At 50.3% G+C, this 25351-nt stretch overlaps 1 protein-coding gene across 4 annotated transcripts in view; it reads left to right on the top strand.

Annotated features, from left to right (window-relative positions):
• numa1 (nuclear mitotic apparatus protein 1) overlaps nucleotides 1-25351 on the top strand; it is a 143579-nt gene that overhangs the window by 30930 nt on the left and 87298 nt on the right. For 3 of the 4 annotated variants that reach the window (XM_038817996.1, XM_038817997.1, XM_038817998.1), the window contains one exon: nucleotides 20855-20921. In XM_038817996.1, the coding sequence (XP_038673924.1) occupies nucleotides 20880-20921 (42 nt within the window). In that variant the 5' untranslated portion in view covers nucleotides 20855-20879. Of the gene's footprint in view, nucleotides 1-18596; nucleotides 18781-20854; nucleotides 20922-25351 lie in introns of those variants that run through there. The other variant, XM_038817995.1, reaches the window with a different exon arrangement.

The raw sequence follows: 25351 nt of genomic DNA, 5'->3' as shown, positions 1-25351 counted from the left end.
TCTGTAATGGCCACTAAATCAGACTCATTCGCGATGAATTGTGCTGTCAATTCATTTACCGTGTTTTGAATGCAACGAGCATTCAGGTAAAGTGCCCATATGCTAGTTTTTATACCTTCTTTTTGAATCCCAACACCTCCAGTAATAACATCTCCTCAGTTCTTCTTCCCTTGAATTTTTTCATAATTTTCCAAGTAGTTGAACCCACCTCCCCACATGCTAACCTGCTGCTTTACTTCCCATTAACCATTATACTTCCCATAGTTTTACCCTTCCTCCTACTGGCTAGTTTAAAGTCCATGTGACCACCCTCTTTACCCTTTCCGCTAGAACACTGGTCCCAGATCGGTTCAGGTGGAGATTGTCCCAACGGTACAGATCCCTCCTGTCCCAATATTGATGCCAATGCCCCATGAAATGGAGCCTCTCTTTCCCGCACCATTCCTTTAGCCACGTGTTTACTTCCCTAATTTTATCAAGAGTCCTGCGCTACAGAGTTGCTTGGGATGAACCTCGACAAAACCCACCCCCATCTCTTTCTGGACTTTGTTGCGCATTCCCAGTCACTCCACAATTGGGCTGTGACTTCAGCTCCCTGGGCCCCAAGCTCTGGTATTCCTTCCCTGAACCTCACCAACTCCCTTTTAAGATGCTCCTTAAAGCCACTGCCTTTGACCAAACTTTTGGTCTCTTGTCCTAATATCTCCTTATGTGACTTGGCAATAAATATTGTTTGATAAAACTCTATGAGTGCCTTGGAGGATTTTCCTTCATTAAAAGTACTACATATAAATGCGAGATTTTGTAATGATCATGTTATTAACAAATGGTAAAGGAGAATGCACACAGTGGTTGCTGAACGCTCACCACCAAACAAACTACCTGGATCGTGATCGAGTCCCTCTTGATTACCTCACTGCATTGTTGGTGAGGTGGGAATGTCTTTGAGGGATTGCTAGTAGAACGCACATATCAGCATTGAGACCACTTTGGGTGCCCTATGTCTATAAATACTTATACTTGTGTCAGAATAACTTAAAATGCTTTGCATAGATTTTGGGGACTAAAGTATTCCACTCAGCTCCTCAAGTCCGTTCCAGCACCATTCTATTCCATCAGGGCCTCAACTGAGATGAGACTGACAAAATGAGAAGAATGACCAGAAAATCTGTTTTCTAATATCTCCAGTGAAGTCCTTGAATTGGTTTTGTTATTTTAAAGGTGCTGTGTCAATGCCTGATATTGTATAGTTTGAGAATAAATGTCGGCCGGGACATTGGGAGAGTTACTTGTTCCTCACAAGGCCGTAACATCTTCCAATTTGTACCTAAAGTGCCAGAGGACTGGAGAGTTGCGAATGTTGTTCCTCTGTTCAAGAAAGGGAATAGGAATGACCCTGGTAATTATAGGCCAGTTAGTCTTACTTTGGTGGTCGGTAAGTTAATGGAAAAGGTCCTGAAGGATAGGATTTCTGACCATTTGTAAAGATGCAGCTTAATCCGGGATAGTCAACACGGATTTGTGAAGGGTAAGTCTTGCCTCACAAATTTGATTGAATTCTTTGAGGAGGTAACTAAGTGTGTAGATGAAGGTAGAGCAGCTGATGTCGTATACATGGATTTTAGTAAGGCATTTGATAAGGTTCCCTATGGTCGGTTCATGAAGAAAGTCAGGAGGTGTGGGATAGAGGGAAATTTCGCCAATTGGATAAGTAACTGGCTATCACATAGAAGACAGAAGGTGGTGGTGGATGGAAAATTTTCAGACTGGAGACCAGTTACCAGCAGTGTTACAGGGATCAGTGCTGGGTCCCCTGCTATTTGTGATTTTTGTCAATGACTTGGAGGAGGGGGCTGAAGGGTGGGTCAGTAAATTTGCTGATGACACCAAGATTGGTGGAGTAGTGGATGAGGTGGAGGGCTGTTGTAGGCTGCTAAGAGACATTGAGAGGATGCAGAGCTGGGCCGAAAAATGGCAGATGGAGTTTAACCCTGACAAGTGCGAGGTGATTCATTTTGGCAGTAAAAATTTGAATGTGGATTGTGGGGTCAACGGCAGGGTTCTGAGCAATGTGGAGGAACAGAGAGATCTTGGGGTTCATGTCCACCGATCTCTGAAGGTTGCCACTCAAAGTGGATAGAGCCATGAAGCAGGCTTATAGTGTGTTCGCGTTTATTAACAGGGGGCATGAGTTTAAGAGCCGCGGGATTATGCTGCAACTATATATGACCCTGGTGTGACCACATTTGGAGTATTGTGTGCAGTTCTGGTCACCTTATTATAGGAAGGATGTGGAAGCATTGGAAAGGGTGCAAAGGAGATTTACCAGGATGCTGCCTGGTTTGCAGGATAGGTCTTATGAGGAAAGGTTGAGGGAGCTAGGGCTTTTCTCTTTGGAGCGGAGGAGGATGTGAGGCGACTTAATAGAGGTTTATAAGATGATGAGGGGGATAGATAGAGTGGACGTTCAGAGACTATTTCCTCGGGTGGATGTAGCTGTTTAAGGGGGAATAACTATAATGTTCAGGGTGGGAGATATAGGAGGGATGTTCGAGGTAGGTTCTTTACTCAAGAGAGTGGATAGGGTGTGGAATGGACTGCCTGCTGTGATAGTGGAGTCGGACACTTTAGGAACTTTCAAGCGGTTATTGGATAGGCACACAGGGCACTCCAGAATGACAGGGAGTGGGATAGCTTGATCTTGGTTTCGGACAATGCTCGGCACAACATCGAGGGCCGAAGGGCCTGTTCTGTGCTGTACTGTTCTATGTTCTAAACCATGTCTGGGGTTTAGAATCTTATCTAAATTCTCTTAATGACATTCACGCTTTCTAAGTGTCATGCAATGACCATCTCCAATAAGAGAGAATCTAACCGATCTCCCCATGACATTCGATGGCATTGCTATTGCTGAATTCCCCGTTATCAACATCCTGGGGTTACCATTAACCAGAAACTGAACTGGATTAGCCACTGTGGCTGTAGGAGCAGGTTGGGTGCTGGCAATGCTGCAGCAAAATAACTCGCCTCCTGACTCCCCAAAGCCTGCCCACAATCTACAAGGCACAAGTCAGGAATGTGATGGAATACTCCCCATTTGCTTGAATGAGTGAAGCTCCGACAACACTCAAGCTCAACACAATCCAGGACAAAGCAGCCGCTTGATTGCTCCCCCTTCCACAAACATTCACTCCCTCCACCACCGACACACAGCAGCAGCCGTGTGTACCATCTACAAGATGCACTGCAGGAACTCACCAAGGCTCCTTCGAAAGCACTTTACAAACCCATGACCACTACCATCTAGAAGGACATGATGTGAAGATGCCGGCGTTGGACTGGGGTGGGCACATTAGAAGTCTTACAACACCAGGTTAAAGTCCAACAGGTTTTTTTTGAATCACTAGCTTTCGGAGCACAGCTCCTTCCTCAGGTGAGTCGATCAGACTCGCCTGAGGAAGGAGCTGCACTCCGAAAGCTAGTGATTTGAAACAAACTTGATCTAGAAGGACAAGGGCAGCAGATATATGGGAATCCCACCACCTCATGGTTCCTCTCCAAGTCACTCACCATCCTGAGTTGGAAATATATTGCCGTTCCTTCACTGTCACTGGGTCAGAAACCTAGGATACCCTCCCTACAGCACTCAGTCTATCTACATGTGTTTCAAAAAGGAAGCTCAACACCACCTTCTTGAGGGTGTTTTGAAATGGGTAATAAATGCTGGCCTAGCCAGTGATGGTTATATCATGTGAAAGAATTTTTTAAAATGTTATAGTGGAGTGTGGACTTAAATTGAACGGAACAGGGGCTGCACGGTGGGTTAGCACTGCTGCCTCACGGAGCCGAAGTCCCAGGTTTGACCGGCCCCGGGTCACTGTTCAGGTGGAGTTTGCACGTTCTCCCCGTGTCTGCGTGGGTCTCACTCCCACAACCCAAAGATGTGCAGGGTAGATGGATTGGCCATGCTAAATTGCCCCATAATTGGGGGTGGGGGGGGGAGGGGGGGGGGAAGAATTGGGAACCCTAAATTTATTTTTTTTAATTAATCTGAACAACTGGTGTGAGTTTTGAGCTAGTAAGTGTGCTGCCATCTAAGCTGAGCTGCTGGAAGGAGGGAAAATAACAGCGGGACATATAACTGCGTTTCCTGGCCGCCCACTGACTTGCACTGGCACCATTAGCACTCTCAATCTTCAAACGCACTTTATTTTGTCATAGCCAGCATAATTATACTGCTGGTTAAGCTCAGTTAGCTGGACAGCTGGTTCATGAAGGCTCCGCCTTCTCAACTTTGCCCCTTGCCTCGGGTTAAATCACCACCAGTCAGCTCTCCCCTGTCAAGGGAAAGCTGGTCATCTGGGAATATAGCGACTTTTCAATTTCTTCAGATTGTACCCATTGTTCTTGTTTTTTCAGACAGCAGGTAATCATTCTGCTGTTGCCGTTACAGCTCCTTTTGGGACCATCTTTTGTTGCTTTACAGACCCAGCACAACATGAGCTTGTACTTATACAGACAGTGCTTTTAACTTGGTAAAATATCCCAAGACACTTCACAGAGGCATGTCAAACAAAATTTGACACCAAGCCACATTATGAGATATTAGGTAGATGACTAGTGGGATGTTTTAAAGAAGAAAAAAGGCTTACTAGGGCTTCAGCAGCTGATTAAAATCACGGATGTGCAAGAGATCAGAATTGGAGGATAGATTTGTAGGACTGGTTACCGACATTGGGGGAGGTGAGGGAGGATTTGAAAATGAGGATGTGAATTTGAAAATGAAGGATTGGCTAAACCAGGAGACCATGTAGATCAGCGAGCACAGGGTTGCTGTATGAACAGGAAATCGTGCAGGTTAGGACACGGGCAGCAGAGTTTTGGATGGAAGGCCAGCCAGGAATGTTGAAGTAGTCGGGTTTACAGTTAATAAAGACATGGCTGAGGGTTTCAGCTGAGGCAGGGGAAAAGTCATGATGTAACAGCCAGTGTGAATATGTGGTGAAATGCTCATTGCTGCCACATTTTCTCTTGCATCATTATCTCTTGTGTCATTTAACCAGACCTGCCTGCCACCCATTCACCGACACTTCCTTTTGTTCTTTCCTCCGCACCCCTCCTCTCCCAATGCTTCCAGCCTCCTCGTTTGGAGACAGTTAAGTTTCAAACTTCCAGTTCTGATTGAAGATTAATCCTGGAATGTTAACTCTTTTTCTCTCTCTACAAATACTGCCAGACCTGCTGAGTTTCTAGAATTTTCTGTTTTTACTTTTATTATAATAGCACAGCAACACAGAATTCCTGATCGAAACACTGAAGTCAGTGTACAGAAACTAGAGCTGAGATTTGTCTGTTCAGGGAGTTTGGTTGTGACTGTCCCCGACGTGTGAATATTATAAGTGTTATTCCATTTTTTAAAAAAAATGTTTTACTGGAGGTATTTTAAAATATATACAGAGCAGCAAGGTGGCACAGTGGGTTAGCAGTGCTGCCTCATGGCGCCGAGGTCCCAGGTTCGATCCCGGCCCCAGGTCACTATCCGTGTGGAGTTTGCACATTCTCCCCGAGTCTGCATGTGTCTCACCCCCACAACCCAAAGATGTCCAGGTTAGGTGGATTGGCCACGCTAAATAATAATAATCTTTATTAGTGTCACAAGCAGGCTTACATTAACACTGCAATGAAGTTACTGTGAAAATCCCCTAGTTGCTACATTCCGGCGCCTGTTCGGGTCACTAAGGGAGATTCAGAATGCCCAATTTCACGTCTTATTATTATCATAGCATTGTGGCCCCGGCTTGAGGCAACTGCCCTCCCCCAAACCCCCCCCTCCAATTCGCTCGCACCCGCACCTCCACCTTCTCCCTTATACTCACCACCCCTATAACCCGCTTAATATACAACATGAATAACATTCAACCAACCAAAAGCACAGCAAGGCCCCCCCCCCCCCCCGCCCATAGTCCAAAATTCTTACAAGTCCCCAAGTCTATGGTCTCACAAAAACCTGCTCACCACCTCCGGTGTGTCTATGTAGAATTCCTGGTCCCAGTACGTAACCCACAACTGGGCTGGGTACCCCAAACTTCAATCCTTCCTTGAACAGAAGCGCTTCGACCCTGTTAAACCCACCCAGACACTTCGCCAACTCCGCACCCAAATCCTGGTAGATCCAAAACACAGTCCTTTCCCAGGTGAACTTCTTCATCCACCGTAAATCTCTCCTTGTCTAAATATCTGTATACTCGTATCATCATCGCCCTCAGGTGCTTACCCGCCTTCGGCCTCATCCTCGGCGATCTGTGCGCTCGATCCACCTTGGGTGGTCGGTCAAAGGCCCCCCTCCCCCACCAGCTTCCCCAGCATCTTTGCTACATACTTTGTGGCCTGCACTCCCTCAATGTCTTTGGGCAATCCCATAATTCGGAGATTCTGCATCCTCAACCGATTCTCCAACTCGTCCACTTTCTCCCTCAGCTCCGACCGATCCTCATGGTCTGCAACCTACTCTTCTACTTTTTAGACTGACGCACTATGTGCCACCAACCTCTGCTCCACTCATTCTTTTTTTTTTGAAAATATTTTTATTGGCGTTTCTCATATTTATAAACAGTTGTTACTTATATACATTACATTTTTCTTGCCCGCGCTAATTTGCTTTATTTTACAGAGAGGTTTGTTTTGTCCTTCATTTGACTAATTGTACGTACATTTTGTTGCCCTCTGGATATCTCCCCTTCTTCCTTTCCCCCCTCCCCCCATTGGTTTCAGCACCCTTCCTCTTCTCTTGTGGTGACCCCATTCCCCCCCACCCCCCACCCCGGGTTGTGCAGTCCTTCGGTTCTTCATCTTTTTTTTCCCCTGGCTTACTCCTTGTTGCTGGCCTCAAACAGGTTTTGGAACAAACTGACAAACTGCCCCCAAGTATCCAAGAAGCCTTCCTCTGACCCTCGGATGCCGTACTTAATCTTCTCCAGATGGAGAAATTCCGAGAGGTCAGCGAGCCAGTCTGCAGCTGTGGGTGGTGCTGCCGATCGCCAGCGGAGCAGGATTCTCCGGTGTGCGATTAGGGAAGCGAAAGCAAGGGTGCTGGCCCCCTTCCCCATGTGTAGCTCTGGCTGCTCTGATACCCCAAAGATTGCCACTATGGGGCATGGCTTCACCCTCACCTCCACAACCTTGGACATTGCCTCAGAGAAGGCTGTCCAGAACCAGCAAGTTTGGGACAAGCCCAAAACATGTGGGTGTGGTTGGCCGGGCCCCTCTGGCACCGTTCACATTCGTCCTCCACCTCCGGGAAGAACCTGCTCATTCGGGTTCTGGTCATGTGCGTTCTGTGCATCACTTTGAGCTGCATTAGGCTTAGCCTTGCACAGGAGGAGGTGGAGCTCACCCTGCTCAGTGCTTCGCTCCAGAGTCCCCATCCTACCTCTGTCTCCAGTTCGTCCTCCCATTTTTATCTGGTCCTGTCCAGTGGTGTTCGGGCTCTGTCCAGTAGCTGTCCATATATTTCCCCACATAGCCCCCCCTTCTCACTGCTTGTGCCTATCAGGTCCTCGAGTAGTGTGTTTCTGGGGCCCCGGGGTACCCTACTGTCTCTTTATGGAGGAAGTGCTTTATTTGGAGGTGTCTCAATTCCTGTCCTCTTTCTAGTTTCCACTTCCTTGTCAGTTCGTCCAGTGTCGCCAGTCTGCGCCCTACGTAGAAGTCCCCGACCGTCAGTGTGCCCCCGTCTCGCCTCCATCTTTTGAAGGTGGTATCTAGCATGGCTGGGGGGAATCTGTGATTGCCGCAGATGGGGGCCACGGGGGACATTCTGGTTATCCCGAAGTGCTGTCTCAACTGGGTCCACGTTCTCAGCGTGGCCGCTACCACTGGGCCCGTTGTGTATGCTCCACTCTTTCAATGGCTTCGGGAATGGTGGGGGGGCTCCGCAGGTACAACATTTCTAGTTTGGTGGGGAGAGTGAAAGCTGATCTGGCAAGGTGGGATGGTCTCCCTCTCTCACTGGTGGGTCAGGTGCAGGTGGTTAAAATGAACGTGTTGCCGCGATTTCTGTTTATTTTCCAATGCCTGCCGATTTTCCTGCCAAAGGCTTTTTTCAGAGAGATTGAAGGAATGATTTATTTGTTCATATGGGGAGGGAAGGTGGCCAGAGTTAGAAAGGTGCTGCTACAGAGGGGAAGGCAGGCAGGGCGTTTGGGTCTTCTGAACCTGATGTATTACCACTGGGCGGCGAATGTGCGTAGCTGGGTCAGAGGGGTTGATCCCAGTGGGTCAGAACGGAGGGGAGTTTGTGCAGAGGGTCGGAATTGAAAGCACTAGCAACTGCACCGCTCCCGATGACCCCGGGCAAATACTCGGGGAGTCCGGTAATAATAGCTTCATTGAGAATTTGGAGGAAGTTTCGCCAACACTTCGGGTTGGGGGCAGGGTCAAGGAAAATGCCGATTCGGGGGAACCACAGATTTGAGCCAGGGAGGTGGGATGGAAATTTTCAGAAATGCGAGGAGAAGGGGATTAAGACGCTAAAAGCTTTGTTTCCTAGGGGTCGGTTTGCAGGATTGAAGGAGCTGGAAGCGAAGTATGGGTTGGAGCAGGGGGAAATGTTTAGATACATGCAGGTTCGATATTTTGCCAGAAAGGAGATACAGAGCTTCCCGGTGGAGCCGTCCTCCACATTACTGGAGAAGGTGCTGATGACAGGGAACTGGAGAAGGGAGTAGTGTCGGCGGTTTACGGAGCTATTTTGGAAGAGGAGAAGGCATCACTGGAAGGGATCAAAGCGAAGTGGGAGGAAGAGTTGGGAGAGGATATGGAGGAGGGGTTCTGGTGTGAGGTGCTCCAGAGAGTGATCGCCTCCAACTCGTGCAGGAGGTTGGGGCTGATACAGCTGAAGGTGGTATACAGAGCACACCTCACGAGGGCGAGGATGAGCCGATTCTTTGAAGGAGTAGAAGATGTGTGTGAACGTTGCCGGGGGGGGGGGGGGGGGGGGCGCTAATCACGTTCATATGTTTTGGTCCTGTCCAAAGCCGGAAGATTATTGGAAGGAGGGTTTTAGGGTAATTCTAAAGTGGTGCACGTGAAACTGAACCTGGGCCCCCGGGAGGCCATATTCGGGGTGTCGGACCAGCCAGGGTTGGAGACGGGTGCGGAGGCAGACGTTGTAGTCTTCGCCTCGTTGATCGCTCGAATCACTCCCCGGGGTGATTCTCCAATATTGGGCCCAAGTATTCGGGCCGTCGTGAACGCCATTGCGTTTCACAACGGTGCGAACAGGGCCTGGGTAAGACAGATTCTGGCACAGGGCGCCGCCAACCTGCACATGCGCGGTGGACTTCTTTAGCGCGCCGGCCCAACTAACATGGGGTTGGTGTTCAGGGGCCGGCTGTGCCAGGTGGTAGGCCGGGGGGGGGGGGGGGGGGGGGGACGAGGCCGGCCCGCCAATTGGTGGGCCCCAATTGCGGGCCAGACCCCATCGGAGGCTGCCCCCGACCGTTACCGCAGAGTTCCCGCCGGCAGCGACCAGGGGTGAACGGCGCCGGCGGGACTCTGTCGTATCGGGGCGGCCGCTCGGCCCACCCGGGCCGGAGAATCGGCGGCCCCGCTGATTCCAGCGGTCGGCGCTGCGTCAAATGCGCCGGCGCAAATGGCGCCGATTCTCCGCACCTCAGAGAATTGCACGCCGGCGTTGGGGCGTCATAGCGCGGTTCTCCGGCACAGCGCGAGGCTCGGAGAATCCCCCCCCCCCCCACGTGTTTCAAAGGAGTCTTGGTCAGAGCTTCTGCTCGACTTCTGCCAGTGAATCCACAGGATTTCTTTGCTGTTTTAAAAAAAATTAATTTTGAGAACCCAATTCATTTTTTTTTCAATTAAGGGGCAATTTAGTGTAGCCAATCCATCTAGCCTGCACATCTTTCGGTTGTGGGGACGAGACGAACGCCAACACGGGGAGAATGTGCAAACTCCACACGGGCCACCCAGAGCCGGGATTGAACCTGGGAACTCAGCGCTGTGAGGCAGCAGGGCTAACCACGGCGCCACCGTGCTGACTGACTTTCACTGTTAACGCAAACTCTGATATCCAGCCAATACTGTCTTCCCAATTACTTAAAAATTTGTTTTGCAGACTATAGTAAGACATTTCGAAGTCTAGGATTTATTTAGAAACCTTTGGAAACTTCTTGCCAGCCAATTCCTTCTTGGCTTTGTCTGTGCTGCCCATGAACAATATCCTGTTCTGTTTCTAGAACCAGCCATCCTTTAGTTTCTCTGGAGTTTACTTCTTGCATTGTACTGCTTTGAGCAGAACTATGAGAGCTGCCTTCTCATTCTCTCCATCTCCAACCACTGTTAGCAGAGCTGTGAGAGTTGTTCCCTCTCCAGCTGTCTTTCTGCACTAACTGCCCTGTTAAAACTAAAGAACAAAGGAATTGTTTCCCTTACAAGGGCCTCTAGTTGCCAATCAACTATACTTATTCTTCACGCCGTAGCTCCCTCAGTCACAATAGAATCCCAGGTTGAACTGAAACCAACCCCCACACACAAACACTTGTCCAGCATGAATCTAACCATAGGTCTCTTCCAAGCACAGAAACATTAAATTTGTGCGATTATTTTAACAGTTTTAATAATTTGGGAATTTCTTAATGGAAACCAAGTAAAGCTGAGTGTCTACAGAAAATTCTTGTCAAAATTTGTCCACATGGGTAAGGATTTTTGCTGAAGAATCAATTTCAAATAAAATGCTGAGCTGTTTGAATACTTTTACAGCATGGACTTAGTGGACGGGCTGCTTGTGATTTTTGCTGATTGCATTGCATTGATTTCCATACTTCCAGGGGCCCGACATTCAGAGTGAGGAGGGGAGCAAAGCTTCTCTGGGAACACAAGTAGGAGTTGACCATTCAGTTCCTGAAATCTGCTCCGCTATTCAATAAGGTCGTACCTGCGCAGTGGTTAACACTGCTGCTTCACACCGCTGAGGACCTGTGTTCAATTCTGACCTTGGGTGTTTGTATGGAGTTTGCACATTCTCCCCATGTCTTTTTTTTAAAATTTAAAGTGCCCAATTCTCTTTTTTTTTCCAATTAAGGGCAATTTAGCGTGGCCAATCCACCTACCCCGCACATCTTTGGGTTGTGGGAGTGAGACCCATGCAGGCACGGGGAGAATGTGCAAACTCCACATGGACAACTAAGGGAGAGGGTAGAGCTGCCGAGGTGGAGTGAGTTCAGGTATCTACAGGTTAGGTACTTTGCGCAAAAGGTCTGGAGGGGGTTCCCTAGATTGCTGGGTACACCCTGCTGGAGTGACTGCTGCTTCCGGATGTGGAAGGGGAGGGAAGAATTGGGGATATATATAAGTGGTTGGGGAAGCAGGGAGGTGGGCGGGTGGCGAAGATCAAGGAGAAATGGGAACCAGAGTTGGGAGGGGGGATCAATTGGGGAGTATGGAATGAAGCACTGCGAAGGGTAAACGGGACCTCCTCTTAGAACATAGAACATAGAACATAGAACGATACAGCGCAGTACAGGCCCTTCGGCCCTCGATGTTGCACCGACATGGAAAAAATCTAAAGGCCATCTAACCTACACTATGCCCTTATCATCCATATGCTTATCCAATAAACTTTTAAATGCCCTCAATGTTGGCGAGTTCACTACTGTTGCAGGTAGGGCATTCCACGGCCTCACCACTCTTTGCGTAAAAAACCCACCTCTGACCTCTGTCCTATATCTATTACCCCTCAATTTAAGGCTATGTCCCCTCGTGCTAGACACCTCCATCCGCGGGAGAAGGCTCTCGCTGTCCACCCTATCTAACCCTCTGATCATTTTGTATGCCTCTATTAAGTCACCTCTTAACCTTCTTCTCTCTAACGAAAACAACCTCAAGTCCATCAGCCTTTCCTCATAAGATTTTCCCTCCATACCAGGCAACATCCTGGTAAATCTCCTTTGCACCCGTTCCAAAGCTTCCACGTCCTTCCTATAATGAGGCGACCAGAACTGTACGCAATACTCCAAATGCGGCCGTACTAGAGTTTTGTACAACTGCAACATGACCTCATGGCTCCGGAACTCAATCCCTCTACCAATAAAGGCCAACACACCATAGGCCTTCTTCACAACCCTATCAACCTGGGTGGCAACTTTCAGGGATCTATGTACATGGACACCGAGATCCCTCTGCTCATCCACACTACCAAGAATTTTACCATTAGCCAAATATTCCGCATTTCTGTTATTCTTTCCAAAGTGAATCACCTCACACTTCTCCACATTAAACTCCATTTGCCACCTCTCAGCCCAGCTCTGCAGCTTATCTATGTCCCTCTGTAACCTGCAACATCCTTCCGCACTGTCTACAACTCCACCGACTTTAGTGTCGTCTGCAAATTTACTCACCCATCCTTCTGCGCCCTCCTCTAGGTCATTTATAAAAATGACAAACAGCAACGGCCCCAGAACAGATCCTTGTGGTACGCCACTCGTAACTGAACTCCATTCTGAACATTTCCCATCAACTACCACTCTCTGTCTTCTTTCAACTAGCCAATTTCTGATCCACATCTCTAAATCACCCTCAATCCCCAGCCTCCGTATTTTCTGCAATAGACGACCGTGGGGAACCTTATCAAACGCTTTACTGAAATCCATATACACCACATCAACTGCTCTACCCTCGTCTACCTGTTCAGTCACCTTCTCAAAGAACTCGATAAGGTTTGTGAGGCATGACCTACCCTTCACAAAACCATGCTGACTGTCCCTAATCATATTATTCCTATCTAGATGATTATAAATTGTATCTTTTATAATCCTCTCCAAGACTTTACCCACCACAGACGTTAGGCTCACCGGCCTATAGTTACCGGGGTTATCTCTACTCCCCTTCTTGAACAAAGGGACCACATTTGCTATCCTCCAGTCCTCTGGCACTATTCCTGTAGCCAATGATGACCTAAAAATCAAAGCCAAAGGCTCCGCAATCTCTTCCCTGGCTTCCCAGAGAATCCTAGGATAAATCCCATCTGGCCCCGGGGACTTATCTATTTTCACCTTGTCCAGAATTGCCAACACTTCTTCCCTACGCACCTCAATGCCATCTATTCTAATAGCCTGGGTCTCAGCATTCTCCTCCACAATATTATCTTTTTCTTGAGTGAATACTGACGAAAAGTATTCATTTAGTATCTCGCTTATCTCCTCAGCCTCCACACACAACTTCCCACCACTGTCCTTGACTGGCCCTACTCTTACCCTAGTCATTCTTTTATTCCTGACATATCTATAGAAAGCTTTTGGGTTTTCCTTGATCCTACCTGCCAAAGACTTCTCATGTCCCCTCCTTGCTCGTCTCAGCTCTCTCTTTAGATCCTTCCTCGCTTCCTTGTAACTATCAAGCGCCCCAACTGAAACTTCACGCCTCATCTTCACATAGGCCTCCTTCTTCCTCTTAACAAGAGATTCCACTTCTTTGGTAAACCACGGTTCCCTCGCTCGACCCCTTCCTCCCTGCCTGACTGGTACGTACTTATCAAGAACATGCAATAGCTGTTCCTTGAACAAGCTCCACATATCCAGTGTGCCCAACCCTTGCAGCCTACTTCTCCAACCAACACATCCTAAGTCATGTCTAATGGCATCATAATTGCCCTTCCCCCAGCTATAACTCTTGCCCTGCGGGGTATACTTATCCCTTTCCATCACTAATGTAAAGGTCACCGAATTGTGGTCACTGTTTCCAAAGTGCTCACCTACCTCCAGATCTAACACCTGGCCTGGTTCATTACCCAAAACCAAATCCAATGTGGCCTCGCCTCTTGTTGGCCTGTCAACATATTGTGTCAGGAAACCCTCCTGCACACATTGTACAAAGAATGACCCATCTAATGTACTCGAACTATATCTTTTCCAGTCAATATTTGGAAAGTTAAAGTCTCCCATAACAACTACCCTGTTACTTTCGCTCTTTTCCAGAATCATCTTCGCCATCCTTTCCTCTACATCCCTAGAACTATTAGGTGGCCTATAGAAAACTCCCAACAGGGTGACCTCTCCTTTCCTGTTTCTAACCTCAGCCCATACTACCTCAGAAGAAGAGTCCCCATCTAGCATCCTTTCCACCACCGTAATACTGTCCTTGACTAGCAGCGCCACACCTCCCCCTCTTTTGCCCCCTTCTCTGAGCTTACTAAAACACCTAAACCCCGGAACCTGCAAAAACCATTCCTGTCCCTGCTCTATCCATGTCTCTGAAATGGCCACAACATCGAAGTCCCAGGTACCAACCCATGCTGCCAGTTCCCCTACCTTATTTCGTATACTCCTGGCATTGAAGTAGACACACTTCAAACCACCTACCTGAACACTGGCACCCTCCTGCGAAGTCAAATCTGTGCTCCTGACCTCTATACTCCCAATCTCCCGTACCCCAAAACTACAATCCAGGTTCCCATGCCCCTGCTGAATTAGTTTAAACCCCCCCAAAGAGCACTAACAAATCTCCCCCCCAGGATATTGGTGCCCCTCAGGTTCAGATGTAGACCATCCTGTCTATAGAGGTCCCACCTTCCCCAGAAAGAGCCCCAGTTATCCAGAAATCTGAATCCCTCCCGCCTGCACCATCCCTGTAGCCACGTGTTTAATTGCTCTCTCTCCCTATTCCTCATCTCACTATCACGTGGCACGGGCAACAACCCAGAGATAACAACTCTGTTTGTTCTCGCTCTGAGCTTCCATCCTAGCTCCCTAAAGGCCTGCCTGACATCCTTGTCCCCTTTCCTACCTATGTCGTTAGTGCCAATGTGGACTACGACTTGGGGCTGCTCCCCCTCCCCCTTAAGGACCCGGAAAACACGATCCGAGACATCACGTACCCTTGCACCTGGGAGGCAACATACCAAACGTGAGTCTCTCTCGCTCCCACAAAATCTCCTATCTGTGCCCCTGACTATTGAGTCCCCAATTACTAATGTTCTACTCCTTTCCCCCCTTCCCTTCTGAGCCACAGGGACAGACTCCGTGCCAGAGGCCCGTACCCCATGGCTTACCCCTGGTAAGTCGTCCCCCCCACAAGTATCCAAAACGGTATACTTGTTACTCAGGGGAACGACCGCAGGGGGTCCCTGCACTGACTGCTTCTTCCCAGTCCCTCTTACAGTTACCCATCTATCTCCAGTCTTTGGTGTAACTACTTCCCTGAAGCTCCTATCTATGACCCCCTCTGCCTCCCGAATGATCCGAAGTTCATCCAGCTCAAGCTCCAGGTCCCTAACACGGTTTTTGAGGAGCTGGAGTTGGGTGCACTTCCCACAGATGAAATCAGCAAGGACGCTGACGGCGTCCCTCACCTCAAACATTCTGCAGGAGGAGCATTGTACTGCCTTCCCTGACATCACCTCTAGATTTAAAAAAAAACAAGAAAAAGAAAAAGAAAGGAAGAGCTTACCTGATATTACTTCAAACCCTGCTCCCGCTGAAAGGTAAGCAAATTTAAAGGCACTCACTCACCTTCACGACAGGCCCCTGCTCCCGCTTCCCAACCACTGTGGGGTGGGGGGGTTGGTTAGAGGAGGAGGTAGGGTGGGAAACACTCACAAAGTGTTTCGGGTTTAACTGTCACTTGCCAACAGCCTCTCCACAAACCACCTTCAACTTAGGCTGACCGCACTGCACGTATGCAAATTTCCCCAGAACAGCTGATCAGTAGCTCTGCTCTGCTGCCCTCTGCTGGATGATTGCCTTCACTCAAACTCCTCGGGTCTTCTTCGCAGATTCACCTTCAACTTAGGCTGACCGCACTGCACGTATGCAAATTTCCCCAGAACAGCTGATCAGTAGCTCTGCTCTGCTGCCCTCTGCTGGATGATTGCCTTCACTCAAACTCCTCGGGTCTTCTTCGCAGATTCACCTTCAACTTAGGCTGACCGCACTGCACGTATGCAAATTTCCCCAGAACAGCTGATCAGTAGCTCTGCTCTGCTGCCCTCTTGTGCAAGGATGAGCCTGATACAGTTTAAGGTGGTGCACAGGGTGCATATGACTCGGGCGAGAATGAGTGGGTTCTTTCAGGGGGTAGCAGATGAGTGTGAGAGGTGTGGGTGGGGGCCAGTGAATCACACGCACATGTTTTGGGGTTGCAAAAAATTGGGAAGATTCTGAGTGGGAGTGTTGGCGGTCTTAGCCAGGATAGTGGAGGAGGAGTTGGACCCGGACCCTTTGGTGGCGATATTTGGGGTTTCAGAGAAGCCGGAGCTCATGGAGAGGAGGAAGGTCGTGGCCTTCGCCTCTCTGATTGCACGGTGGCGTATTTTGCTGGAGTGGCGGTCGGCATCGTCACCGGGGGTAGCGGCTTGGTTGGGTGACCTGTACGACTTCTTGTGGTTAGAGAAGATGAAGTATTAGTTAAAGGGCTCAGCAGGGGGTTTGAGAAAAGGTGGGGGATGTTTGTGACAGTGTTTGCGGAGCAGTTTGTCGCAGGGTAATGGGGGGGGGGGCGGGGAGGGTGAAAATCTGTACAAACTGAATAGTTGATTGTTGGGAAGTATGTTTCCCGGGGTGTTTAGTTGCTATAACCTGTTTTGATACATGTTTGTAATTAAACAGCTGGCTTATAATGCAGAACAAGACCAGCATGTGGGCAACACGGTAGCACAAGTGATAAGCACTGTGGCTTCACAGCGCCAGAGTCCCAGGTCGATTCCCCGCTGGATCACTGTCTGTGCGGATTTTGCATGTTCTTCCCTTGTCTACGTGGGTTTTTTCTGAATGGTCCGGTTTCCTCCCACAGTCCAAAGACGTGCTGGTTAGGTGGATTGGTCATGATAAATTGCCCTTGGAGGAGCTAGGTGAGGAGTTGGAAGCGGGTCTGTGGGCAGAGGTCGTGGGCAGGGTTAATTCCTCCTCATCATGTGCCAGGCTCAGTCTAATTCAATTTTTAAGGTAGTCCACCAGGCACATATGACGGCAGCGAGAATGAGCAAGTTTTTTGGGATAGAAGATAGTTGTATGAGGTGCAAGGGCAGCCCTGCAAACCATGTCCACATGTTTTGGGCATGCCCAGAGCTTAGAGAGTTCTGGCAAGGGTTCGCGAAGGCAATGTCCAAGGTGCTTAACACACGGGTGGTGCCGAGTCCAGAGATAGCGATCTTTGGGGTGTCAGAAGACTCAGGAGTTCAGGGGGCAAAAGAGGCTGCGTCTTGGCCTTTGCCTCCCTAGTAGCCTGGAGATAGATTTTATTAATGTGGAGGGACTCGAAGCCCCCGAGTGTAGAGACTTGGGTTACCGACATGGCTGGGTTTCTCAGCCTCGAGAAAATAAATTTTGCCTTAAGAGGGTCTACGCTCAGGTTCTCTCGGAGGTGGCAGCCGTTCGTCCACTTTCTCAGGGAAAATTTAAATGTCAGCAGCAGCAGCAGCAATCCGTATGGGGGGGGGGGGGGGGGGGGGGAGGGTGAGTGCTTCATTGGGATGGTGTGGGAAGACTGAGTCGTGTGGAGTAATGTCTATTTAATTGTTATTGTATATTCTCTTTTTACACTGTTAATGTTCACTCTAGTTTGTTTTGTTATTATTGTTACTACTGTTTTATGAAAAATTCTGCAAAACCTTAATAAAAATACTTTTTTAAAAAAATGATAAATTGCCCTTAGTGAACAAAAAAGGTGAGATGGGGTTATTGGGTTACAGGGATAGGGTGGAAGTGAGGGCTTAAGTGGGTCGGTGCAGACTCGATGGGCCGAATGGCCTCCTTCCGCACTGTATGTTCTATGTTCAGCAGCGCGGGTTCAATTCCCTTACCCGCCTCCCCGAACAGGTGCCGGAATGTGGTGACTAGGGGCTTTTCACAGTAACTTCATTAAAGCCTACTTGTGACAATAAGCTATTATTATTAGTAAAATACATTTAAAATAAAAACTTCAGATGGACAGTAACCCCCCGGGGCCAGAATGGAACCCGGGTCCTGAGAGCCGTGAGGCAGCAGTGCTAATCACTGTGTCACCCTGCATTCTCCCCATGTCTGGGTTTCTCCCCATAAAGCCAGAAGACATAGGAGCAGAATTAGGCCACTCGGCCCATTAGTCTGCTTCGACATTCAATCATAGCTGATATGTTTCTCATCCCTGCCTTCTCCCCATAACCCCTGATCCTCTTATTGATCAAGAACTGTCTCTGTCTTAAAGACACTTAGTGATTTGACTTTCACAGCCTTCTGCAGTGAAGAGTTCTACAGATTCACCACCGTCTGGTTTAAGAAATTCCTCCTCATCTTAGTACCTCAGTATTAAAGGACCATCCCAACTCCTGTGCTCTTCCACTTGGTGGTTCGGGGCAAAAACAGAAAATGCTGGACAATCGCAGCAGGTCTGACAGCATCTGTGGAGAGAGAGAAGGGAGATGTGTGGAAGCAGGTTCTGGGCAGATCAGACCTCGGTTAAAAGATGGGCACCTGCAACGGTGTCGGGAGCAGGCTTCGAACCCACCACCTCCTGAGTGAGGAGCCGAAGTGTTCCCGACTGAGGCAAACCTCAGAGGAGTCGGGGGAAGAGAGAGAGAGAGAGAGAGCGCTATATGGGGGAAGCAATAAGCGACGCAACAGGAAGTGGAAGCTCTCTGCCAGCAGCGGCCCAGACGATTTATTGTTTTCTTATTTTGGATGAAAGTGCTCTTTACTGCCCCTCTGCAGCCCCCCCCCTGTGTGTGGAGCCGGAGGACAAAAGGAGGCCGGTTGTGGGGAGGGGGTTGAGAGGCAGGGATGTTGCTGTGAGGAGGTGAGGGTGAGGTGTGTGTGGCAGGGGCAGGATTGTTACCTGCTCCAGTAAATGTTGCCAATTGTGGCGCGGCCCCGGTCCCCTGGCTCCGCTCGGGGCTGGCACACCGCTAACCCCCTCCCACAAACCGGCCCTTTACTGAGTCCTGTGTAAACTTTATTATTGTTTCAAAAAATAGATCTCCTTGTTTGAAAGCAGCCCGGGCTCCGGGCCCAGCTCCTATTCGCTTTCTGCTCCTGATTTACATATGATTGCAATTGGATCTTTACTTCAAAAGAAACCTTTGGCGATTGTTCCCCCTCCCCCTTTTGTTTCTGTGACTTTGTTTTGCAAAATGATTATTTTTTTGCTTCCATTCAAAGTGAGCCTGGAGTCGGGGCCCAGGACCAGCTGTTTGTTTTCTCTCCGTTTTCTGCACGGATGCAGTTTGGGGGGTTTTTTATTCCTTCACAACCCTGGTTTTTTTTATTAGCCATTGCGCTGTAAATTCGACCATTGCGCCAACACATTTCTTTCTACCCTGCCCTTCTCTTTCAGCCCAATGTCTGACCACACCCTGTGTTAGAGTAACAAGAGGGGGGTCTCTGTGCTGCCGGAGCTGAGCTGCAGAGGCCGCCGACAGCTTATGGTCCCTCCAGTCGGCCATTGAAAGTTAACTTTAGTCCTGTCTCCTGCTGGGGGGAGGGATTGGTGTTGGAGACGAGGCCCCTTTCTCAGAGCATTCTGGAGGCGTGGTCATGTGTCAGACAGGCCTCCGTGGCTGTGTCCTTAAAGCACCCACTGATGGGCAGGGTGGAGTGTTTTTCTATCAGAAGGGCATCTTATTTTTTTAACCTTAATTTTTAGGGTGTGAGTATCATTAACAGCTTATTGCCCTTCCCACTGGCAAATTGGTCACTTAAGAGTCTAGGACAGGCATCTCACATGAGCCCTGAGTTGGCAAGGATGACCAGTTTCCTTCCCAAATGAACTTTTTGGGTTTTGATAACATTCCCAACAACTTCATCGTCATTTTTACAGGATATTTTTTATTTCCATTGTTTCAAGAACACTCATTTTGAATTGAGCTAAATTTTAACATTCTGACTGCCTTTGTGGGATTTGAACTCCCATTCTCTGGATTCTTATTGTATTATAACATTACAGTTCTGTAAAATATTCGTTGTGTGTGTGTGTGAATACGGCCCTTTTCTGTGACGCGGTATTTAGATTCTTGCAGCACAGGAATAATTTATATTTGCATAGTGCCTTAAATGACCACAGGACGTCCCAAAATGCTTTCAACCAATTAAATATGCTGATGATGTACAGTGATTGTTTACATTGTTGTATTAGGAGTTTGAAGGCTGAGGATGCAACAAGGTTTTTATGGTTGCTTATTCCCCCGCCCCCCCCCGGCATCATCGCAACAATATATTGTGCCGTAGCACCTTCAGAGAGGTGAGTAGCCCACATCTCCATCTGCCAAGGCTTCAGGGTTCAAGTTACTGGGAAAGTTGACATTGGACGAGCACCTAACAAATCAACAGCAGCTGGTTGGCCTTTATCTAACACAACAACTTGACTTTACTGGACTAAAACATCCCAAAGTCCTTCACAGCTCTAATTATCAAACAAAATTTGACACTGGACTTTGAAATAAATTTGACATGAGGGGATATTAAGACAGCTGACCAAGCTTGATGAAAAGGCCAAATTTGGCATTCTTGCATTTGACCTGATGAGTGCAAGATGAAAAGCTTCGATAACATGTCTCTTTTCACCAATGTTCAAACATCTTAAAGGAGGAGAGCGAGTTGCAGACTTTTGGGGAGTGAATTCCGGAATTTAGGGCCCATGCGACTGAAGGCATGACACCAAGGTTTAAAATCATGCATGTTTGAGATCAAGATTTGAAATCCCCCCCGCCCCCCCAAGAGATCTCAGGAAGACTTTATGACCAGTTTGCACCTTTTTACCACGTGCAAGGCTATCTCAGTCTATGAAAGATTCAACAATGTGAAGGCCAAAACCTCTATGACACTTTGTACATCTCTGTCCCCTCTGATTTATGACTTTTGTTTTTTATTTCCAGGTGAACTCGTGAGTAAAGCTGCAGAATGGCAGTGCACAGGACAAAGGCTGAGGCCTTGGTGAAATGGGTAAGAAAGTTAACCTGCAACATTTGTGGGTTTTAATAGTACTCAATAGTTTAACCCAGAGTTTGTGTGTTTGGTTACACGGCCTTTGTCTTTTTCTGAAACTGTGCGTTGCTCTCAACTACTTTGCTAACTACAACTTGCATAGAATATACAGCAACCTTCCACCACCTTGTCTCACTCTTTCAACATATTTTTCATTCCTTTTCACAGAGTAACAGAATCTTTACAGTGCAGGAGGAGACCATTTGGCCCATCACACCTGCACTGTCTCTCTGAAAGCATATTCCGTCCAGTCCCGCTCCCATTCCCCTGCCTTATCCCCGTAACCTTGCACAATCGTTTTCAGATAACAATCCAAATACCTCGATTGAACCTGCTTTGCACCCTCTCAGGAAATTTGTTCCAGATTCTAACCACCCTCTGATTGAAATGCATTTTCTTCACATCTCTTTTATTCCTTTTGCCAATTATTTTGAATCTTATCTGTGCTGTCTTGGTTGGGAACAATTTCTCACTATTTACCCTGTCCATACCCTTCCAAGATCTTGAACACCTCTCTCAAGTCTCCTCTCAGCCTTCTTTTCTCCAAGAAAAACAGTCCAAATCTCTCCACTCTATCCTCATAGCTACAGTCCCTTATCCCTGGAATGATTCTCATGAATCTTGTCTGCACTACTCCAATGCCTTCGCATCCTTCATCAAGTTTGGCGCCCAGAAATAAACACAGTGCTCCAGCTGAGTTCTAACTAATGTCTCATTCAAGTTCAACATGACCGTCTTACTCTTGTACTCAATGCCTCTATTAATAAAACCTAAGACACAATATACTTTATTAACTGTTCTCTCAACATGCCCTTCCACCATCAATGACTTGTGCACATATAGACCCAGGTCCCTCAGTTCCTGCACCTCCTATAAATTTTCTCCCTTTATTTTATACTGTCTCTCCATATTCCTCCTGAATATGGAGAATCAGTTCAAACTTCTCTGCATTGAACTTCATCTGCCACAGGTGCCAGAATGTGGCGACGAGGGGATTTTCTCAGTAACTACATTGCAATGTTAATGTAAGCCTACTTGTGACAATAAAGATTATCATTATTATGACGGGTCTGCCCAATCCACCGATATGTCAATGTTCTTTTGAAGTTCAAGACTATTCTCATGTTTGCGCATTCTCCCCGTGTTTGCGTGGATTTTGCCCCCACAACCCAAAAAGATGTGCCGGGTAGGTGGATTGGCCACGCTAAATTGCCCCTTAAATTGGAAAAAATGAATTGGGTATTCTAAATTTAAAAAAAAAAGGAAAGAAAAAAGACTATCCTCATCACAGTTGACGATGTTTCCAATCTTGGTATCATCTGCAAATTTTGAAATGATGCACTTAATACCAAAGTCTAGATCATTAATATATAGCAGGAAGAGCAAGGGTCCCAAAACAGCCTTGGGGAACATCACTACAAGCCTTTCTCCAATCTGACCAACAATTTATTATTACTCTTTTTCCTGTCACTCAGCCAATTTTATTCCAGGAGCTAGAATTTTGCTTTCAAATCCATATACACCACAACAACAGCATTGCCCTCATTCAACCTTAAAAAAAAACCTCCCAGTTAATTAAACATGATTTTCTCCAAATAAATCCATGCTGGCTTTCCTTAATTCCCCTGCAAATGTCTAAGTGACTATTGATTTAGTCCTGGAGTTTCCAGAAGTTTCCCTGCCACTGAAATCGAAGTGACCAGTCTGTTGTTTGAATTATCCTTGCACCCTTTTTGAACAAGGATGTAACATTCGTAATTTTCCAGTCCTCGTGTCCAAGGAAGCCTGGAAATTATCACTTTGAAGACTCCCATTGTCATCTTTTCTGCCAACATTTGATTCAACTCGCTCGACTCTGATGTATTTTCATTCCATCAAAGTTGGCTTTCCCCCAATTAATTATCCCTGATCTGGATTGTTCCTTGTCCTTTTCCATGGCCACCCTAAATATTATAATCAATGGTCACTATCCCCTAGATATTCTTCGACTGTTATTTGATCTACATGGTCCAACTCATTTCCCAGAACCAGTTCCAACAATGTCAACCCTCTCATTGGACAAGAAACATTCTGCTGCAGAAACTTATCTTGACTACTCTACAGGACCTATCGCCCTTTGATTGCCCTGAATGCACAATTCCTATCCCACTCTTTTTGGATACTTGAAGACCCCATTAGAATAACTCCATAATTCCTACACCCCTTTGGAATGTCTTTGTAAATCTGTTTCTCAACATCCATTCCATTCGGTGGTCTGTATACTATGTCGTTCAATGTTACTGCACCTTTATCATTCCTTAACTCCAACCAGAGAGGCTCTGTCCTTGACCTCAGTGGAATATCATATCCTCCCCCCTCTCTTCGCTATACTCCTCCTCGCTTTAATCCTCCTCGCTTCACTCCTCCTCGCTTCACTCCTCCTCGCTTCTCTCCTCCTCGCTTCTCTCCTCCTCGCTTCTCTCCTCCTCGCTTCTCTCCTCCTCGCTTCTCTCCTCCTCGCTTCTCTCCTCCTCGCTTCTCTCCTCCTCGCTTTTCAAATCTTCGCTTTTCTCGCCTCTCCTCGCCCCTCTCGCCTCGCCCCTCTCGCCTCGCCCCTCTCGCCTCGCCCCTCTCGCCTCGCCCCTCTCGCCTCGCCCCTCTCGCCTCGCCCCTCTCGCCTCGCCCCTCTCGCCTCGCCCCTCTCGCCTCGCCCCTCTCGCCTCGCCCCTCTCGCCTCGCCCTCTCGCCTCGCCCCTCTCGCCTCGCCCCTCTCGCCTCGCCCCTCTCGCCTCGCCCCTCTCGCCTCGCCCCCCTCGCCTCGCCCCCCTCGCCTCGCCCCTCTCGCCTCGCCCCTCTCGCCTCGCCCCTCTCGCCTCGCCCCTCTCGCCTCGCCCCTCTCGCCTCGCCCCTCTCGCCCCGCCCCTCTCGCCTCGCCCCTCTCGCCTCGCCCCTCTCGCCTCGCCCCTCTCGCCTCGCCCCTCTCGCCTCGCCCCTCTCGCCTCGCCCCTCTCGCCTCGCCCTCTCGCCTCGCCCCTCTCGCCTCGCCCCTCTCGCCTCGCCCCTCTCGCCTCGCCCCTCTCGCCTCGCCCCTCTCGCCTCGCCCCTCTCGCCTCGCCCCTCTCGCCTCGCCCCTCTCGCCTCGCCCCTCTCCTCGCCCCTCTCGCCTCGCCCCTCTCGCCTCGCCCCTCTCGCCTCGCCACCTCTCGCCTCGCCCCCCTCGCCTCGCCCCCTCGCCTCGCCCCCCTCGCCTCGCCCCCTCGCCTCGCCCCCTCGCCTCGCCCCCTCGCCTCGCCCCCCTCGCCTCGCCCCCTCGCCTCGCCCCCCTCGCCTCGCCCCCCTCGCCTCGCCCCCCTCGCCTCGCCCCCCTCGCCTCGCCCCCCTCGCCTCGCCCCCTCGCCTCGCCCCCCCCCGCCTCGCCCCCCTCGCCTCGCCCCCCCTCGCCTCGCCCCCCTCGCCTCGCCCCCCCTCGCCTCGCCCCCCTCGCCTCGCCCCCCTCGCCTCGCCCCCCTCGCCTCGCCCCCCTCGCCTCGCCCCCCTCGCCTCGCCCCCCCTCGCCTCGCCCCCCTCGCCTCGCCCCCCTCGCCTCGCCCCCTCGCCTCGCCCCCCTCGCCTCGCCCCCCTCGCCTCGCCCCCCTCGCCTCGCCCCCCTCACGCCTCGCCCCCCTCGCCTCGCCCCCCTCGCCTCGCCCCCCTCGCCTCGCCCCCCTCGCCTCGCCCCCCTCGCCTCGCCCCCCTCGCCTCGCCCCCCTCGCCTCGCCCCCCTCGCCTCGCCCCCCTCGCCTCGCCCCCCTCGCCTCGCCCCCCTCGCCTCGCCCCCCTCGCCTCGCCCCCCTCCCCTCGCCCCCCCTCGCCTCGCCCCCCTCCGCCCTCGCCCCCCCCTCGCCTCGCCCCCCTCGCCTCGCCCCCCTCGCCTCGCCCCCCTCGCCTCGCCCCCCTCGCCTCGCCCCCCTCGCCTCGCCCCCCTCGCCTCGCCCCCCTCGCCTCGCCCCCCTCGCCTCGCCCCCCTCGCCTCGCCCCCCTCGCCTCGCCCCCCTCGCCTCGCCCCCCTCGCCTCGCCCCCCTCGCCTCGCCCCCCTCGCCTCGCCCCCCTCGCCTCGCCCCCCTCGCCTCGCCCCCCTCGCCTCGCCCCCCTCGCCTCGCCCCCCCTCGCCTCGCCCCCCTCGCCTCGCCCCCCTCGCCTCGCCCCCCTCGCCTCGCCCCCCTCGCCTCGCCCCCCTCGCCTCGCCCCCTCGCCTCCCCCCTCGCCTCGCCCCCCTCGCCTCGCCCCCCTCGCCTCGCCCCCCTCGCCTCGCCCCCCTCGCCTCGCCCCCCTCGCCTCGCCCCCCTCGCCTCGCCCCCCTCGCCTCGCCCCCCTCGCCTCGCCCCCCTCGCCTCGCCCCCCCTCGCCTCGCCCCCCTCGCCTCGCCCCC

This window comes from Scyliorhinus canicula, chromosome 14, assembly GCF_902713615.1.
Source record: "Scyliorhinus canicula chromosome 14, sScyCan1.1, whole genome shotgun sequence".
Lineage (NCBI taxonomy): Eukaryota > Metazoa > Chordata > Chondrichthyes > Carcharhiniformes > Scyliorhinidae > Scyliorhinus > Scyliorhinus canicula.
The sequence above is the reverse complement of the archived record's forward strand: the minus strand, read 5'-3'. Positions and strand labels throughout refer to the sequence as shown.